This window comes from Platalea leucorodia (assembly GCF_965183815.1).
Source record: "Platalea leucorodia genome assembly, chromosome: 4".
NCBI lineage: Eukaryota > Metazoa > Chordata > Aves > Pelecaniformes > Threskiornithidae > Platalea > Platalea leucorodia.
In genome coordinates, this window is record NC_138826.1 from 125,992,342 (window position 1) to 126,012,078 (window position 19,737).

The 19,737-nt window shown below is 48.5% G+C and overlaps 1 protein-coding gene across 1 annotated transcript in view; it reads left to right on the forward strand.

The window, feature by feature from the left end:
* Positions 1-19,737, forward strand: part of LOC309589755 (uncharacterized protein) — a gene marked incomplete at both ends in the record, with an annotated part of 100,974 nt that overhangs the window by 40,477 nt on the left and 40,760 nt on the right. The window contains 18 exons of the mRNA XM_082310235.1: positions 1,307-1,339; positions 2,582-2,653; positions 3,485-3,544; positions 4,379-4,414; positions 5,532-5,612; positions 6,503-6,538; positions 7,091-7,135; positions 7,414-7,485; positions 8,165-8,200; positions 8,326-8,361; positions 9,855-9,896; positions 10,169-10,222; positions 11,580-11,618; positions 11,795-11,830; positions 12,718-12,852; positions 13,484-13,603; positions 15,034-15,156; positions 15,431-15,547. Of these exons, the coding sequence (XP_082166361.1) occupies positions 1,307-1,339; positions 2,582-2,653; positions 3,485-3,544; positions 4,379-4,414; positions 5,532-5,612; positions 6,503-6,538; positions 7,091-7,135; positions 7,414-7,485; positions 8,165-8,200; positions 8,326-8,361; positions 9,855-9,896; positions 10,169-10,222; positions 11,580-11,618; positions 11,795-11,830; positions 12,718-12,852; positions 13,484-13,603; positions 15,034-15,156; positions 15,431-15,547 (1,173 nt within the window). The remainder of the gene's footprint in view (positions 1-1,306; positions 1,340-2,581; positions 2,654-3,484; positions 3,545-4,378; positions 4,415-5,531; positions 5,613-6,502; positions 6,539-7,090; positions 7,136-7,413; positions 7,486-8,164; positions 8,201-8,325; positions 8,362-9,854; positions 9,897-10,168; positions 10,223-11,579; positions 11,619-11,794; positions 11,831-12,717; positions 12,853-13,483; positions 13,604-15,033; positions 15,157-15,430; positions 15,548-19,737) is intronic.

The window sequence follows — 19,737 nt, forward strand, 5'->3', positions numbered from 1 at the left end:
CCCGAGCTTGTGCCATGTGTGCAGCTCTTGCAAGCACAGTTGAGTGTGTTTGTGGGGGGCTTATGCAGAGATGAAGCCACCAGGGAAGCACTTGCGCTCAGTGTCTCCTCTCTGTTTTGCTCTTGTGCTTCTGAAATGAGTTTTGAGCTGATGTAAGGAATGGATGGGGAGAACAATGAAAAGAAATTTTTCATTGCCCCAGATTGTTCATTTTATGTTCCCTTGCCTTGCAGGGGAACCCAGGATTTCCAGGTGCTCCAGCTATGGGGGTAACTATGAGTGGATTACAGCCCTTCTTGTGCTATAGCTATGCAGCGGTGCCAGTAGACCAAGGACCAAGAGAGATGTGTCCACTGAACTGCAGGAAGAAACTAATGGACCTTTTCCTTGACCCTCCAGACAACTATGTCTTCTGCTCTCTTGCTCCACTTGTATTCCCAGCCCTGCACCACAGTTGCCCACTGGCTCCTCAAAGAAGCTTCACTGCTGTGCAGAAAACATAAGGATAAAGCCTTCCCACCACTGAAGCCCTGTGCTCCAGGCTTGTCCCTCACTCAAGCTCCCCATTCACAATGGGGTTGTGCTGGTCCCTGCTGAAGAGGAGTTGCTGATGGGTCTCATTTGCCTCATTCCCATGTGGAAACAGGGCTCCTACAGCCTCCTCTTCATGTTCCTCCAAATGCTAGGGCAGCTTTAAGGAGAAACCTTGGTGGTGGCCACCTCTGCATGCTCCTCAGCATTGCTGCAAGGGCTGTGGGAGCAGCTGGAGGTTGCATTAAGGACTGAGACCCACCACCAGGACAGACTGATGTGTCCTGGAGGATGCTTGAATGAGCAGGGTACCTTAGCTTTCTTTCCTAGCAACGCTGACAGAATTGTGTTGGAGACACAAGGTAGGAAGACAGCTCTGTAGTCCCTAAACCCAGCTCGGGGCTGCTCTGCAGGGTCATAGTACAGTCATTAAGGTTCATGGCTGTCCAAAGGTTGGTCCTTGGTGTGTGTTAGCAAAGGCTAGAGCAGCTGTCTGCCAATTACCCCTTGCATGTGAGTGTTTGTTCAGTCCCATGCCTGGAGCTAAAACCTACTGAAATTGGTGGGATTCCTTCACAAGCTTCGCTGGGTTTGGGATTTGGCTTGTAGCCCTTTCTAGCCTTTTATGACCCAGTGCAGGTGATGGGTTTCCTATCCCATAACAAGGCTGAGATTCTCTTGCTTTGGAAAAGGTAACATGAATAGACCCTCCTTTGAAAGGGATATCTTTTTTCCCAAATAAGAGAGCGTTTCTGTGATTTCCTTTTATCCTCAGGTTTTGGGACCTCCAGGCAAGAAAGGTGTCAGGGTAAGTCCATTAATTAGCACTGCTTGAAACTTAGATGAGATCTTTGCCTGAAGAAGTGAGGGCTGGACCATGTTTCACCATCTGAATCATTTCTCCCTTGTGATTGACTGGAGAGGAGAGGTTGGAAAAGTAGCAATAGTCTTGCCCTGCTGATATTTCTTTTGCTTTTATTAACATTTTGTGCCTGTCATTCTCTTTCTAGCACCAGACCGTGGGAAAATTTAGGATTTCTATGTGCTAGTTTTAGAAGGTAGAGATCACTGAAGCACTCACAGAAGCTACTTTCCAGCCAAGGGAGGCATTGACATAAAATCAAGGCACAGCTGAGGCTGGAAGGGTCTTCTGGAGGTCTCTAGTCCCACCTTCTGCTCAAAACAGAGCCAACTTCAAAGCTGGGTCGGGTTGCTCAGGACCTTGTGTGCTGAGCATCTCCACAGATGGAGATTTCCCCACCTCTCTGGGTCCCTGACCCAGTGTTTGTCCTCTCTGTGAGTGGATGAATTTGAATTTCTCAAACCAGGGAGATCTCTGAGACAGAGCTGTTCCCTGACTATGCTGTCCATGTTGTATATGTGTTTTATAGGAAGGTGGGTATAGTTCACTCTTGCAGAGGCCTCGTGGTGGGGCATGGTCTGGAATATCTTAATTTTTTTTTATCCTTGATAGCTTATTGCCAATCCACAGAGAAACAGAAGATCTCCCTTATCCTTGTAAGGAGTATTTACTGCGGGGGTAACTTCTCTTGGCTTTTTGACGGCTGGCATTCATAAAATACCCTACAGTGCTTCATACCTCCCTCACCCCTTAGAGACAATGAGGTCTGTCCTTTTCACTGGGCTTGGATGTTGGAGCCAACTCCCTTCATCCGTCTTGCTGTCCAGAGTGCTTAACATCGCTTAGCAAAAATGTCTCTTCTTTTAGGCTGGCTGCATTTAAGTCGTGACCTAGGACCTGAATTTTATCCTGCTTATACCACTATAAATGTACACATGGTGCTTTACAGTATACAGGTTGTGCGGCTGGAGAGGGTGTAACTACTGTGATGGGTTTTGTATGGCAGAAGGCCAGGTACCGCCAAGAAAGCTTAAGTGTAAGCCCAGAGATGGACGATGGATGGGTGGATTTGGCAAGGGAATGGTTTTGAGTGTACTGAAAGTGCAAAAGGCAGCTCTAGGGAGCCACATGAACAGGGCTTGTTTTCCTGCATGATATTATTAGTTTTGGGGATGTCTTTATTCACAGGGAGATATTGGACCAACAGGAGCCCTGGGACCACAAGGAGACAAAGGAATACAAGGAGACAAAGGAGAGAAGGTAAGGTACTTGCTTTTCTTGGCGCATCCTTTATGGGCAGAAGGGTTTATTTTGTTTGTGTCCATAAAGGAAGCTCTGAGGCAGATGGAATTCCTCTTGCTAACAAGGAGCACCCATGTGCTGTAAGCCAAGGGGAGCGTTGTCACATGGAGAAGTCAAAAGTCCACTGAAAGGAAGTCAGTGAGAGATGCAGAGCTACCAATGCTCTGCTCACCCAGCTGCCCATGGTTGATGAAAATGCCTAGGATCTGCTCTGTCCTTTCCTGCTAGCTTCAGATGTGGAGATTTATGTCTTGAGCTTGGAAGCTGCGCTGGCAGGACACTGTATCTCCCTCTGTATCTTGCTTAGCACCAAACAGAGCATTGGCAACTAACTTCCATCAATTATAGCAAGGATGGGAAGCAGGGTGACCCTTGAGGGGGCTGCAAAATGGTGGTAGGGCGGAGACGGCTAACAGCGAGCATGGCATAGGACATGTTCCCAAGAGTGAGATAATGTGTGGAGCAGGGTCATGCCACCACAACTTGTGCGTGGCAATGGAAGAACTGCAGCCAGGATCTGCAAGATTGGGATGGGGAAACCGAGGCACGTCCTGGGTTCTGCAAATAACACTCTAGTAAAAGTTGGCTCTCCACAATAACATCTCTCTGAGGTGGCAAGGAGTGTTGTTAGGAGGGCAGAGGGACAATGTGGCGGCCATAAGGGCAAACTGGGAAGTAGTACCACCACAGGGTTTAGCCCTAGCTGTATCTCTGTCACACATAGAGTTACAGAGAAGAAAAACTTCCCAAGCCTTACACTGAGACATGCATCATCATTGATTTTTGCAGGGAAGTCCAGGTTTCGGTATTCCTGGTCAACCTGGGCTAAAGGGAGATCCAGGCGATAGGGTGAGTGGGGCAATACGCTGGATGTGGAAAGGGGAGGGCTAAGGAGGCAAATCAGGAGGTTCAGAGACAAAATCTCTCTGTCACCTCCATGCATGTGAATTTTCTGGCCTTCACCCTGAGGAAATTAATACTGGTGACAAGGAGCTGGGCTGTCACCCTGCGGTTGGTGATCCCGTGGGGGTCTCGGGTGATGGGGTAGTTAGTACTGTCTTCCACAGTCAGATGCAAAGGGAGGGCTCCTCTGAAATGCAGAGAGAGGATTGCTCATGAGTCTGGAAGAAAGCACAGATGATCAATGCTCAACTGGCAATTCTGTGAACAGCAAAGCCAAGGAAGCCCCATTTCCAATAGCTTTGTGTCCTGAAAGTGAACTTGACCTTTATCTTCCTGACTTTTGTGCAGGTGCAAGCTTCAGGTGGCTCCTGCATGAGCTCACTGATGTCTAGTAAGGGTGGGGTTAATGCCTTTATGTTCTCTCCTATGAGGATATTAATAGTCCCTTTCATTTTAAACCAGCAAAAACTTGCAAAACCTAACATCTTTGAGGTCCCCACCCCTCTGTCTAAGCTACTCACCAAAGTATTAATGGCTTCAAAAGTAGGGAAGACAGATGCATCTAGGCAGTGTGTGCCTACAGCAGCCCCTCTTCTCTTAGGACACCATCAGTTTTCTCCTTCTCTACACTGTTTCAGCTGCTAATACCTGCAATCAAAGAGCAGCTTTGCAACACTGAGTCTGGGATTTACACCCTTTAGATACAACAGAGGACCCTCACTTGAAATTATTCTACCTGTATCATTCTTGCCATGTGACTAATGGTCTGTATTTCTGCAGGGAAATGTAGGTTTGTCTGGCAAACCAGGTCAGAAGGTGAGTCTATGCAACGTGTAAAGCATTGTCTCATGACCGGTGTCCATGTCACCCAAAGCACCTTGAGTCAGTGGGGTTTTATCTTTGCCATGGGGCTGGTGTCGAAACATGGGGAGTGTCCAAAAGATGAAAGGTCTGAACAAATTCTGCTTTCCTGGAGTCTCCATATGACACACAGAGCCCTGCCTAGAAAAACAATTAAAAGATGCTCTTGCATCTTTAATGAGGCCATAAAAAAATCTGCAAATCCTGGCTTGTAGGATTCCTCCTAGCAAAGGTTCAAAACTGGTCGAGAGGTCTGGAAAACATCCCAAATGTGGTGTTTGTTCAGTGAATCTGTCTTGCTGCGTACATTTCTCAAACAGCATTGCTCCCCAGCCTTGGCTGAAGGGAGCATATGGATTTGGGAAATGTTACAGCATGATACATAGCCCAGTGAATGGATTATTTAGGCTGGATCAGCTTCACGGGCATGGAGAAATTGGATGTCAAAAGAGATAAATGAGATGCATCCAAGACAGGATGTGTTAACAAGATGTGTTAATGCAGTTGCAAAGTGGAGAAGGCAGCAAGAGGTATTTTGAGTTGGGAGAAGGCGTGGTGAGGTGATTGAGTGATGAGGAAGGTCTCTGTTGTACAAACATCAAGCAGAGCAGATGTGTAAGTACCCATCCACGAGAACTCAACTGATTTTACATGGGAATAGAAGTTTAAACGTGGATGGGGAACTGACCCTGTGTCCACACCGTGCTCTCAAGACTGCAACCCATCTCCTGGGTCTCTGCTAATGGGCCACCTCATTTGAGCTGCAAAGCTTCATGGAGGTGGAGAACCTCAGAAGAGTCTGTCCTGCAGTGTCTGGTAATGCTGATTGTGGAATCTGGATGGATTACATTAGAGATGGATGCTTTCCAGCCTAGCCCACTAAGCAAACACTATAAGCACAGCCCTTCCTAGTGCAGGGTGGATGCTCTGAGCCCAGGCTTCAGCCAGGAGTGTGGAAGCAATTGCATGGCCATGGCGCCTGGCATGCTGTCTGAATATGCCCCGCAACGTCTAAAATGTGAGGACTATGAAATACAGCAGAGGAATGTAACAACAGTCTTGTTTTCTTTAGGGGGATATAGGTCTGAAGGGAGAGAAAGGTGAACCAGGATTACCTGGGAAACCAGGCAAGACCGGACTAAGCGGTAAAGATGTAAGTAGAAGTTAACAATCCAGTCAGATGGTCATGCTGAACCCCTTGGTATGCCGCTCTGTACCAAGCTAGGGACTCCACGTTATGCCCTTGCAGTAGCAAGTAAGAACAAGTGACAAGATGAGACCAGTCAGAAACATGCATCTTATACAAGCCTAGTTGGGGAAGAGACAGGTCTCAGCACAACAGTGGGCAACAAATGAGACTGGACAAACCACCTTTAATTAGGCATGATGGTTTGCTCATCAAGGGATCTAACTTCTCATTTGCTCTGTCCGCTGTTTCATTGCAAGCAAGGAGGTAGATCCTTTGCAGATTGTCATTAGGGCACGCTTTAGGCTATGTTTTGGGGCAGTACTCTTTACCCTTGGTCCACGTAGAACAAGTGCATGGCACCATGATCTTTGTGTTACACTGCCTGGACACAGCATTTCTTTCTTTTTATTCAACATCATACTCATTCATCATCGAGTCACATCTGTCTGACGTGCAGGGAACTAGCATGGTGCGCAGCCACACCAGCTCTGAAGGGCTTGATTTTGGTTTTAGGGTGTAATAGTTCCCTGTTACAATCAAACAAGGTGGCCCCTCAGAGAAGCATCACAACTGGCTTCAGGAAAGCCTCTCCTAACCACAGTCAGTGAAGACTTTTCTTTAGTTCAAAGGGCTGAGTTGATCCCTGGACATCAAGTGGAATAGGATCACCAAGGGAAGGCTTGAAAAAAGAGATGCAGCCGTGTTTCCGATGCTGAGGCACTGCTGCCCAACACCCCTGACTTCAGAGTCACCAGTGATTTCAAAATAAGGGCTCTTAACCCGTATAGGAAATTAGGGTAAAAAACTTGGTCACAGGTGGAAATATAACCTAGCACTTTTGCCTTGTGTTGTAGGGAGAACCAGGGAAGAAAGGCACCTCTGGGACCAAGGTAATCCATGGGGAGCCCACACCTTCCAGAGTTACATAGGTACCAAACACAGCAGGCTGCTCGCCGCTGGAGCTCTGGGTACAGCAGCGTAGAAGGGCTGCACTGAGTTAGGGTGAAGGTCCACCCATCCCAGCATCTCACCTCCAAGAGTGACCAACTTCCCTGGAGGTCCTGGGAACAACGCAAAAGCAGGATGTCCTGTGTAAGAGGTGGTGTCTCATGGGTTTGATAGCTCTTGGTAGATTTTGCTTCCATGAATTTAGTCACCCCACATAAACCTTTAACACCCTCAAACTCCCTGGGCAAGGCATTGCACAGGTTAGCTAAACAGCAGCTGGCAAACAACACCCTTTGATCAGTTTTGAAGCTGACCCCTCCTCATTTTATTTCCTGTTTATTTGTCCTTAGATTAGATGAGACTACGAAGGATTCTCTTCATCTTGCCCTTGGCTTTTCTTTCTCTTATTTTAGCTTTGGTTTTGTCTTCCAAAGCTAAAGGCTGAAAAAGAAAGGCCAAAAAAGCTTATAGAAGGTCCTACTCCTCTCTTTTAGGGAGAAGCTGGTGTCCCTGGAGAACCAGGAGAGAGAGGAATCAGGGTAATAATTGTTATTATTATAATTTTCTGCCCAGGTGAGTGGTGGGGCATGAGGGGAGGCTGCTCTGCTGCTGCCCAGGCACCCCTGGTCTGGGCAGGAGGGGAGGACTCCCTTCTCCAGCCCAAGGAGAGTCCCCACTTAGAAACATCCATGTGCAAGTATTTCTTTCCTGCGTGAAAAATCATAGAGGGGTAGCATTTTTCCTGTTTTTACTTTTTTGAGCTGCTGGATGTGCTCAAAAATAATTTCTGATTGCTTCTCTGAATCTTTTCTTGCAGGGTCCGCCTGGACTCCCAGGACGGCCTGGAGAGCAGGGGATAAAAGGCGATATAGGACAACCTGGAAAGGATGTAAGGCAATCCCTAAAGGAGCAGTTGAGAGGGAGGACTTGGGGTAGTGCAATGCCAATAAAAGAAACAACCATATTTTTTTCTGCCTTACAGCCTGCGAGGCATAGAAAGCTCCCTCCCTCTTTCCTCGGGAGGGGGTCTCCTCTTCAAAGGGAAGATTAGGGCTGTTTCTCCCTTCTTATTTGATTAGCTAGAGCACAAATTAGATAGCAGGACTGTGCACTGGGGGTTTCTGAGTGTGCAAAAACTTCCCCAGCCCCACGCTGCTGGAAGCGAAACGCTTAACACTGTCTCAGTCTGGTGATGAAGGGAAATGATGCACTTACGCTCCGTCTGCCCGGTCTCCCTGTAATAACTTTGGAAAACACTGATTGGCTACATTGTCAGAGGTCTCAAAGACATGGTGTTTCTACAAACTTTGTGAAACTGAGCAGCTGACTAGGGGAAGGCCCCTAATGAGCCTGCCCACTGAGGAAGAGGCTAATAATCTCACCCCTTATTAAATATCAGAGAACTGCTCCACAGGAGAGATGTTGAAATCCAGATTTCATTAGCTCAGCTGCTCAAAGACGGGCTTGTTAGTCCATCAGATGCTGAGCTAGCAAGAAGAGGGGAGACTGCTGAGACCCCCTTCCCTAATGTGGCTTTTTCTCATCCTGCCTCCCTCTCCACCTCCTAGGGAATCACTGGAGAGAAGGGAGACAAGGGCGAATCTGTAGGTTTGCATATTCCCATTTATAACCTTGCATGACAGAGAGTCTCTTTGGGGACTAAAATGTTGAATTGCACCACTCACTATTTTTTTGGGGGTGGGGGTATGGTGGTGTTGTATCTTCATAGGGTGAGCCTGGGCTGCCTGGGACTCCTGGAAGCATTGTGAGTAATGCCTAATTCTGTTGTCTTACACATTTTTTCGGGGAAGGGATATATTGAGATTTATCATTAATCCTGGGTACCACAGAGGACACATTGCAGGTATATGCATGAATCCCACCCCAAATGGCTTGTTATTGGTGATGCAAGAAGACTGTGACACAGAAGAGACTAAAAGCTAGCTGTGAACTCATCTGATACCTTTAATCACTACCTGTTGTGTAATCAGGGCATCTGGGCTCCTTCTATAGTCAAGGCAGACAGATGGATGCCTTCTAGGAAAGGTGCTTAGGCAGACGGGATGACTCATGCTCAGGACTTTCCTGTGCCTTTGCATGGAGTTTTCCTTTGGATAAAAGAGGCCTAACATCAAGTTGGGTCAGATGAATAGCGAGCAACTCAAGCCAGGTTCATCAAAATGAGGCTGGAAGAGATTTTGAAGGGTCATTTAGGTGATCAGGAAAGTGTTTCAGTACATGAATGTGCAAGGAGGAGGCATTTTTTTCACCCCGTTGGCTTCAGTGGAGGTAAAGCGACGCCAGTGCAAAACCGAGCCACTGCCTTAGGACTGGGAGCCACAGCCTCTTGGGAGAGCTGTGCTAGACACTACCTTCCATCCCTAGGGATGAGGCATTGGCAGGATCTGAGTAAGAGGCTGCTTCAAAGTGGGCAAAATGCTACCAACCACCTTCAGCAGTATTATTCCTGTACGAAACAGTGGTTTCTGCCAACTTCGGAACTCAGGACAAGCCAGGAGCAAGGAGTCATTGCCTTCTGGTGATGGATGCCCCTCTCCATATATCACAGCTCTCTGCTCCCAACCCTACCAACATCCTGTTTGAAACCACCCCATTTTGTGGTTCCAGCCCTATTTTCAGATGTTATCGACTGGGGATCCTGTGCACTTCTCTCTTGTTTGTTCTGCACTACTTGGACTCTGGTATGTTTGGGAGAGGGACATGGGGATATAAAGCACCCCCTGTTCCCTTCAAAACTGGGAAGAGCCTTATTGCTCCAGGGTATGGCAAGATCCTCCTCTGCTAATGCATAACCATCTCACTCCATCACCCAGGCAGGTGGTCTTAGGGTTCAAAAGGCTTGTTCTCACTCATGCAGTTACCCAACCGGCTACTCAAATATCCCACTAAATGCCCATGTCAGAGAAGGACCCAAGCAATGTCCTGAGCAGCAGGGAAGTGGTATCTGTGTGACCCCAGTTCCCTTTGAGAGGGACTTCACTGGAAATGCAGATGGTGACACCAGCATCACAGCAACCCTGAATCTCTTACCTGGGAGAGCAAAAATGCTGTACCAGCTCCCTGTTGGTTTGAGTTCAAACATAGCAGGTTTAGGTTGCTGGCTGTTTTGGGAGAAAGCAGATGGCTCTGTGCCCATGGATAAGGGCTAATGGGGATAAAAGACACATGGAGGTGAGAGCTTCTGTCAAAGATATCATCATTCACTTTGTGAGCAAGGTTTCTTCCATTTTTTTGCAGATGTCTTCTCTGGAGAACACCATCACCCTGAAAGGCAACAAGGTAAGATCTCCTCCTTGCTGGAGAAGCTGTGTGTTGAAGCTGAATATGTGCTTATTTAAGCAGCATGTTTCAAGTGAAGAGCAGAGTTGCTCCAAATTTAATTATGTGAATCAATGAGATAGTTACAAGAAAATGCTCGTTGGTCCATGTGGAAGAGATGATGTTGGTCTGGGGCCAGTGTGTGAGAAATACCACAATGCATGATGAAACCAGCATCTCCACTGGGAATTTTAGAGGGGATAAAGAACTAACATGTTGCTGCTGGCTTACAGGGGGATCGTGGAAAGGATGGCTTGAAAGGTGAAAGAGGTCCTCCAGGCCCAAAGGTATGTCCCCAATACATGAAGACATCTTTGTGTTGGTGCCATTGTGTTGGGCTGGCCGGGGGGAAGAGCACCCATCTCAGATCTCTTCTGACCCCCCAAAAGACTGGGTTTTCAAAGCAGAGTTTCTGAGCTGGGCTCATAAACTTCTGGTCACAGTGATGCTGTAGTCCTACAACTTGATTAAGCAGACACATGACATTTAAGCAGGAAGACGTTCAGGAGCCAGATGGGATGAATTTCTAAAATGTTCAGGGCTGTTTCCGTCCTTTCTTTTCCCCCTGCAAGTTGAAGAGCACATCAGAAAGTGATGGAAGGAGAAAAGGGTTCTGATACCACACACATCCAGAGATTTTTAGAGGTAGGACCAACTCCTTCACTTAATGGAGAGGAGAATGCCGCAGAAAGCAGCATCAGTGAGTACAGGTGGATCTCCTGATCGGCACAAGATCCAGGTCTTTGCAAAGGCAAGGACTCATCCAGGTGACATGCATGGGCTGTGCCTCAGATGTACCCAGTTCAGCTAGTGCACCTCCACAATGTGGCTCCTTCACCCTGGCACACCTTGGCATGGAGATGCAGCACCATCAGGGCCTTCCTGGCGCCCTTCATTCCACCGGAATCTGTCGATACAGAAACCAGATTTCAGTGAAATGAAGCCCATCAGAGAGGCAGGTCAGCCTCCTCACCCCACCACTGGACTTCCCAAGCCATTGCAGCTCTTCCATTGTTTCATCTGCAACGGTGGCCCAGGATCACACACCTGGAGAGCCACCCCATGCTGGGCAAGAAGAGGCAGACAGCCCGTCCATGGGACTTGCTGTTGGGAGCCCAACCCATTGGAGATATTTGACCCAGGCTGCATGTGGCAGTACAGAGGGCCACCGGGACCACAGCCACCTCCAGAATGGACTGCCAGCCATGGGGGCACCTTGGCCATCCTCCCTCTTTCTGCTACCTCTGCACAGCTGCCACAGCAGTGACAGCATCGGTGGCATTGAGGGGGCCTCAAAAACCTTTGCTTCTTTACATGTTGTGCATTGCCAAGAAATGCAGAAGGGGATGGTGCAAAGCTCTGGTCCAAACCCCACTTTGATGATGCTCGTGTCTGGCTCTGGTCCAGGCCTGCCCTATGAACTGCAGCCAGCAGCTGTGTCCAATGGAGGAGTGAAGGAGCCCATTGAGCAGGATTGGATTCAGTCCCTCTCTCTGAGACGACGGGGATTTGTCTGGGATCACTGTGAGGGCTGGTAACAGAGTAAGGGCCAGATATGTGACTCTTGCACCTCCTCAGAGCTCCTCTTCTTGCTACTCATGGGGATAATGACTTAATTAATGCGTTGTTCTTGTTCATTTGAAGGGAGAACCCGGTCCACCAGGCAAAGGAGTGGAAATGAAGGTAAACAAAATAAAAAGTATAGAGCATATTAATGTTGGAAACACCTCCCTCTCTGCCTGGGGTTGGGACGGCAGAGGGGACCCAGTGTGTGCCCCCAGGCTTAGCCACCACCACCCGCAGGACCAGCTTCCTGGGCTGGAGGAAAGAGAAGTTCTGACCCTTCTTTCCTCTTGCAGGATCTGGAGAGGCTTTTTGAAGCAAATGGTATCAAGGTAGGTAATGCTTTGACCTTCCTTCTGACAAGGTGGTTGTAATTAAGCTTTTTCATCTATTTCCTCTGGCCTTCTGGAGACTACGTGTGCTCCCCCAGGTCCAGCACTGGCACTCACAAGAAAGCAGGGTTATTACATTTCCTTTTAGAGCTTACCATATATATTTAAATGCTTCTTGGATGGCTTTTCTGCTGCTGTGTTATGGGGTGGATGGTGGCTTTGAGGCCCATGTGGCATTGAGACATGGCAAATACCTGTTCAGAGCTTGGTGCTACCACCTGGGTTGGCTTGTACTTCAGCACTGGGTCTGCACAGCCAGCGAGAGGAGACCCGCACAGCCCTCTCAGTGCTCTGGCCACACTGTGTGTCCTGCTTAGTGCAAAGTCCAGTTTGGGTTGTCCCTGAGCTCATAACACAAATAATAGTGAATAATCACCATGCAATACAGCAGTGCTAGACTGGTGGCCTCCCTCTCCACTCTTAAGATTGCCATCAAGCTCAGGAAGTGTGATGAGGCTCAGCTTTTAGTATCTACCAGGCAGGTACTTATAGTTGTGCTTGTTACCTTCAGCTCCTTTCTGTAAGCTCTGGAGATATCACCGAGGGAAGTGAGGGACTGACTGATCTGGTCAAATGTAGGGATTTTATTTAGGATGGGGAGAGCCACCACGTAAGCACCATCAATCGTCTCCTAGATGCCCAAACCGTAGACACCTGTGTTTAAATCAGCCATTGGCTGTCGGAGCCCATTGCTTCACCAGGTGCCCTGTGAGCCCCACTGGAAACGCATCGGGTGTTGTTTCAGGGTGGCTGCACTTGCGCTGTTGTGTGTCAGGAACAGGAGGGTGGCACTGGGCTGCTGCCTTAATGGTCTCCACCGGTTGCAGCTGGCACTGCTGAAGGACCTCTCCAACGCGCTCCTGCGGGATGGGCTGGATGGGCTGGTGCAGCAGCTGGGTGGCTCCAGGACAAGCAAGACCTCCAGGAGAAAGCAGGCACCTCTGCATGCCACCAAGTATGGCGTGAGTATTGTCATCTGTCATCCTCAGGGGGCAGACAGACCTCGAAGGAAATGAGAAAGAAATGAATCATTGAAGGCTTCAGGGTCACCTCTGTCATCAAGCAGGTTGTGATGACTTGCAGCCACTGTAAGAAACAGTTAAGCTGGAAGAGGCTAATGGCTCACACCAGGATCTTGGATCTTCAGCTTAAGCTGATGGGATTACAAAGCACTCTTTTTTTTTTCAGTGGAAATAAAAGAATCAGTCAACCCTTGTTGTTGATGTTGGTAGCTAGAAGCCATCCTCCAAAGCCATCAGCCTCCTTGTGCCCTTTGAGGGCTGGGGGTTGCTGGGGTGGTGGGTGTGCAAGGAGAGCAAAGCAGCTGAAAGCATGAGAAGCAGTCACGAGGGCAGCCTCAAAAGAAAGAGGGATGTCAGGGATGCAGGACTAGCCTGGAAGGAAGGCTTGGAGGTGGCCAGCAGGGAATTGCTGGCTACTCGCTCCATTCTGGTTTGGGAAGACCACCAAGTGGGACAGCGAATGCTGGAGAGATGGGGCAGTGGGCAGAAATAACCTATCAGGATCCAGCTCCTTGCCTGTGTCGTTCCTGGAAGCCACACTGACTCTTTTTTTTTTATATATATATTGCAGGATTCTCCGGTGTTTGATAATTCTCATGATGCCCTGGTGAGCACCGAGGTGACAGAAGAAGCACAGAGCCTGGAGATGGAGGCTCAGTTTAGTGTGCCAATGTCTGGAGGACTCCCTAAGGTGAAAATAAACAGCAGAGCTGATGAAATGCAGTTATGTAGATCTGTGTTCCTGTCCATCTGGTCTGCTGCAGCAATAATATTAAGAGATTGCACATCCGATGTGTACCAGCTTCCTGTGAGCTCCCAGTCCATGCTTCAGTGATGCCTCCTGCTGATCCTCATCCTCCCTTCCTCTCCATCCAACCACAGCTCCTTCTTGACTTCTCAGAAAAAAACCAGCACAGGTTGGGTCATGCTGGTTATCTGTTGAACTCGCCTTGCAACTTCTCTTTACTGGAGGCTGTAATCTCAGTGCGCCTCTCCTGGCCCGGCAGGGATGGATCCAATCCTGCTGTCAGACTGGATTGAGATTGCGCAAGAGAGGAGTCCCTGCCATGACTCCACAGCTCTCATTTGCTTGAGTAACCAGGCTAATTGCTAGAGATAGTCTAGTCACCTGCATCCTTTGCAATTGCAAGTAATAGATAGTTTGTGGTATGGGAATTAGGAATTTATTAGCAATGTTAAGGCTTCATCTCCATGCTGGACCCAAATTCCAATGTGGTACAGTGCATCTCCAGGAATAACATCGGAGGGCTGTATCCAGGTCACCTCTCAGCTGCTGGAGGTGTCACAGATCTTAATTTGCCCGTACTAGACAGTCCTGATAAGACATAGTCCAGGAAATAGTGCCTGCAGCTGCGGTGGGGCTTTTCTAGTCCTCTTTTTATGACAGCCAAGAAGTGACTCACTCTCCATAAACCCTTCTTGGTCACTGGTAGGAAATGTTGTCTCTCACTGGAGCACAAGAGCTGTGGGGGTGTTTGGAGCCAACTCCTGATGATTTTATCTTCCTCTGTGGTTGGTTCACTAATGACCCAGTTGCTCAGGCACTTAGAGTGAGACAGGCTCATCCCCTCTCAGCTTGCTGTGATCTCAGGTGAGACGTTGCTTTTCTGGATCATTGGAACCTGGATGATAGGATTTTAGGGGCTTGAAAGGGGATGAAATGTTCACCAGCAGGTGTGTTTGCACCAAGAGACCCAAACTGGATCTGTACAAGCAACCCTCAAGCCAGCAATGCTGGGATTTGGGGTACAGAGACACCAAAACTGTCTTTGTTGGACTTTGGGAGCCCAACCCAATCTGGCAGAAAGGGTTGGGGACGTCTCTGCTCATCTGGGCCAGCCTGTCTAGGCAAGACTTCAACCCGAGAGCTGGAAGCAAAGGGGTCAAAGCAGCCTTCCAACCCACCAGGGATCCTTGCAGTCTGCCCCAGCCCATCCTCGTTGGCACTTCCCAAGTAAGGTGCAAGAGAGGTCTTGGCTCTCCAGCCTTGTCCTGCTGTCTCTGAGCATGCCATTAAATAAATGGCAGTGTTGCTAAAGCAGTGTATTGTGGATGATGCCTTGATTTAGAAAAAGCAGTAACTTCCTTTGGTCTCCACAGGGTCCATCTGCTGGTGGTTCTGAGTACCAGCCCCTGGGAAACCCTCCTGAGTACTTGGAGGAAACATCTGAGGAAAGAAGGAAGGAGAGAGACTCCAGAGAGACAAACACTTCTCTCAGCAGTGTACGTAAATGCCTGTTCAGTGACTTTTAATTACTTTTCCATCTGTGCTGATTTAATAGATGCAAAGTGGTTACATTTCTCAAAGCTTGATTGGACAAATCCTTGCAATTCTGTGAGTTTTGCCCCTATTTTACTGAAGTGAAGAGCTAAGTTAGAGAAAGGGTAAGAATGTCTGCATGAATCAATGTCAGAGCCCAGGAAAGGGTCTTTCTTTCCATCTTCCGCTCTGGTAATTAGTAAGACCACGTTGTTTCTCACCTCCCACCCTCTGCAGAGCTTGGCTGTACCCCCACCACACCCAGAAGATGATCTGCAAGGAAACCAGTCCATGGAGCTTCTCGAGTCCTTGGAGGAGAGGGTGGAAGGACAACCACAGCAGGACACCAGCCATGTACGTCTTCCCCAGCAGTGCTGAGCAGTAGACCAGTATGGAGATAAGTGATAGACTGGAAGGGACTGGGATGCACATCTTTCACCTAGTGCTCTGAGTCCTGGGACAGCCCTCCCCACATGCCCAGGGGACACCACTGCTTGGACACTGGACCTGGGCAGGAAGCTGATGGCCAACCTTCTCCTCTGCATACAGGCAGGGAAGTGGGAACTCCCCAGAGCCCTTGGCAAATTGTTTAGGTGTTTAATTACCCACTTTATTGAAAGAAAAATTACAATCTCTTGTTCAGCATCCGTCCTATCTTTTGGGCTTGGTTGATTGAACGGTTGATGGATCAGCCTTGTAATACTCCAGGGACAGTGCAGACCCCAGACAGTGAATTTAAGATATGCTCCCTGACAAGATATATCCTTTTTCTTCTTACTTTTCACAGATATCTCAGAATAGTCCACAGACCCTCAGGTTTCCCTGCCCAGCGTTAGTCTTTTAGACCCTGGTATGCACTCTCCTGAACCCAGTGCAGGGCTGCAGAGTTTGACTCCCTTGAGGAAGATTTTAGGGTCTGAGCAGGAATTTGGGGACTTTCTCCTTTTTAAGGCCTCACAAACAAGAGCAAATTGTAATTTAACAAGCCTTTGCAGGTCAGCTCAGCCAAGATGGCTGTCCCAGAGGGAACATGATGCAGGGTCATTCACCTTACCTCTTCCTTCAAGGTCTGCAAGACATTTGCCTCTTAAAAAGTTGAAGTGGTTTGTTACTGCACCTCAGCTGAGAGACAGTAGCAAGGAGAGAGGTTTCTTCCATAGCCAGGAGCTAGAGCTGCTTTACAAGTGCATGTGTACATAGCCTCTAAGACACGTTATATCATTTTCAGCAAAGTTGGAGGGTGCATCCAGACTGGTAGCAGCAGTTATCACATCTCAGCTGATCGGCAATAAGTTGTGGTGTTGCTGCAGTGTGGTTGTCTGAGACCTAACAGCCCATTTCACTCTTTTTTTCTTTTTTTTTTTTTTCTACTCACCTGGGCATGCATTTTCTCCTGAAAGCGCAAACCATGCTCTACTGCCATGTACCAAACCCAGCACCCTCCAGTTTCAACATCATCGTAACCACAAGTGCACAGTCCAGCCCAACTGGGAGACCCTACCCCAACACCACGCATTGAGTGACATTGATGATGGAGAGAGGGCAAATGCATTCATCCAGGGCTGTTTTCACACCTTTGTATACTAATGTGCTCCTGTGTGATGCTCTTTTTGAAAATACTCTGAGACAGGATGCCCACAGCCTTAAAAAGTGAAACAAAAAAAAAATCCCTTGGATGTTTGCTTGCAGCCACAGGCACAGTTACTGCTAGGAACAGTATTAGCAAGGATATTTCTAGGAATAGCAATGGGAGGGGTAGCTCAAAGTGGGGAGACCCTGTTGGAGGAAATCTCGCTCTGATTTGAGTAATCTGCTGAACACTTGCTTCTGCTCCCATCGCTTCAGCCGTCTGCTGGCTGGCTCTGCAAATGAACATCACACTGTGTCACGAAGCTGGAACAATCTTTGTTGCAGCAACCACGAGAGGGCTCCCGGCACAAACACACGCACGCCCCGCACACGCGTGTACGTGTGTAAGCTGCAGCTGCGGACACGGTGGCCTGTGCCACGAGCATCCATCAGCTTTGTTTCTCCTCCTGGATGTTCTGTTTCCCTCATCTGAGCATGGTTAAACTAGAGAGAGACCTGGAAGCACAGAGGATGGAGCCCAAATCCCCTCATTTCTTGTGGGATTGGGCTGCAGGACCCTGGATGAGGTGGGAGCTTTTTGGTGCTCCACTCTTGAAAGCAAGTAGAGCTCAGTCCCTATGGACCCGCACCCAGAGACCATGAAATTGGGGAGGTCCCGAATCTGTGGCTCCGTTTGAAACTGTGGAATTTAGCCATGCTGGATGCTCTTTATGAGCAGATTCCTCCAGGCTTCACGCATGCCCCACGTGGAATCATTTAGTAAATCAGACCCACCACAGACACAGCAACTTCTTCTTCAATGAAGCAGGAGTGACCCCCTATATTTGTTTGGTGTCTGGGAGCTAAATCCATCCACGTGCCCAGACACCATGGTCGTGATACCGGGAAGGAAAAGGGACAGTGTGGCCATGCCAAATGTGACATTTGGGCAGAAAGGAGAACTGTCCTGAGTAATCAGGGGTGTAAGCAATTAATTTAATCCCTGCATCCCGAGGACCAGGGGCAGGTGCTGATCTCTTCTCCCTGACGACCAATGATAGGACCCAAGGGAACAGCAGGAAGATATGGCAGGGGCGGTTTAGGTTGGACATTAGGAGAAGGTTCTTCACCCAAAGGGTGGTGGAGCACTGTAACAGGCTCCCCTAGGAGGTAGTCACAGCACCAAGCCTGACAACATTCAAGAAGCAATTGGACAACACCCTCAGCCATATGGTGTGAATTTTGGGGTTGTCCTATGCAGGGACAGGAGTTGGACTCGATGATCCTTGTGGGTCCCTTCCAACTCAGGACATTCTATGATTCTATGACCAAAAGCAGTCTTCTGTGTCCCATTTGGGACGCCACTTTTTTTTTAAAGCCCAACGGGAAGTGCAGAGCAGAGCCACAGAACTGATTCCCGTCTGGCTTCCAGGCTCATTGATCATGAGAGACCTAAGACCAGACTTTCTTTAGCCAGACTCAGGGTGCCTGAGATGACTTGATTTCTGCGTTGAAGAGCTTTCACAAGAAGGAGATACCAAATATTAAAGGGCTCTTTAATCTTGCAGTGGAAGGCAGAAGAGCTGGAGGGAGGAAACAGAAGACTTATAATTTAAATGGGAAATTAGAGCTCAAGCTGATTAACCCCAGGAGCAGGCTGGAGGGAGATGGGACAAGGCAGCGATTCCCCGTCTGTCGCTGCCCGAGTTATCAGGAGTAGAGCACAGGGGGCTGGGGGAAAGTTTGCACGTTGGGTTTATAGAGGTGATCTCTTGCCCCGTTGGGGCTGGTGTTCAAGAGCCCTATAGATTAGCACGGGCAATATCATTACCGTCTGACAGAGATGCTGCACCTACGCGTTTGGCAATAATTATTGGTGTAATCCTGCAACTCAGTGTTGCCGGACACCTTTTTCTGAATCCCAGCCCAGAGGATTCCCCATTAAATGAAGATTTGTTTGAAAGATGGGCAGACAGCACCACCCTTCCTGCTCTCATGTCCCATGATCCCCATTTTGGTAGGAGCACCTGTAGAAGTGGAACAGCTGCCACAAGTTTTTTAGGGCACTTCAAACCCCCCCAGCACAATAGGATCTGCACCCCAAGGTGTTTTCCTTGGTTGCATTTGGCATAAAATCCCTTTTATCCTCAAGAGGAGGGAAAAGTGTGGTCCAAAGGCAGGGAAACGGGAGCAGCGCCTCTCTCCCTGCAGCTCCTGCATCCTCTCATCCCTGGTGGCTCCCGCAGCCGAACTGAACTCAGCGGAGGACGATGCAAAAGGAGCAAAATAGAGCCCTTTTTTATCCCAGCAGCAGCAGCTGTAATCACGAATTTTACCTGTTAAAAGGTTCATGGGGCCCTAGAGAGAAGCAGCCTGTAATAGCCCAAGAGCTTAATCTCAGAGGTGCAATTTCTGGCTGGCAGGAGTTAATGGGGGAAGCAAATTAACTGATATAAAGAGGCAGGATGAGCCCAGGTACACGTGCCCGTGCGAGAAGCGGTGGCCGGATACTCTTTCCATGGATGAGCCACTTCTTTGGCATTGCAGGACCGTACTGGCCAGTTCCTGCCTCCTCCATCTCCCAAATCCCCTGCAGTTAAGCTTACTCATTTTCAGAGTTAATTCAGATAAATGCCCCTGGTTGTCTCCATGTGGATAAACCCATAGGCACTTTATTTTTCTACCTGGTATCTTGTTGGTCTTTTCTATTTCTCTCTTTCCTGTACCTCTTTCTTTGCAGCAATATTCTTTTACTCCCCCTTTTATTTCTATTTTTCTCTTTCCTGTCCTAACTTTATCTGTTCCTTTCCTCCTTTTCTTCCTTCTCTCTTTTCCTTTCTTTTTTACGCTGTCACCTGCCATCAGTAAATCATTCCTTTAGAAAGCATCAGCCTCTCTACTTTCCTTTGAGGTGCCTTTTTGCTGACCTCTCAGAGCAGGAAACTGCTGAAATTGCAGAGGAATTGCAGAATGAA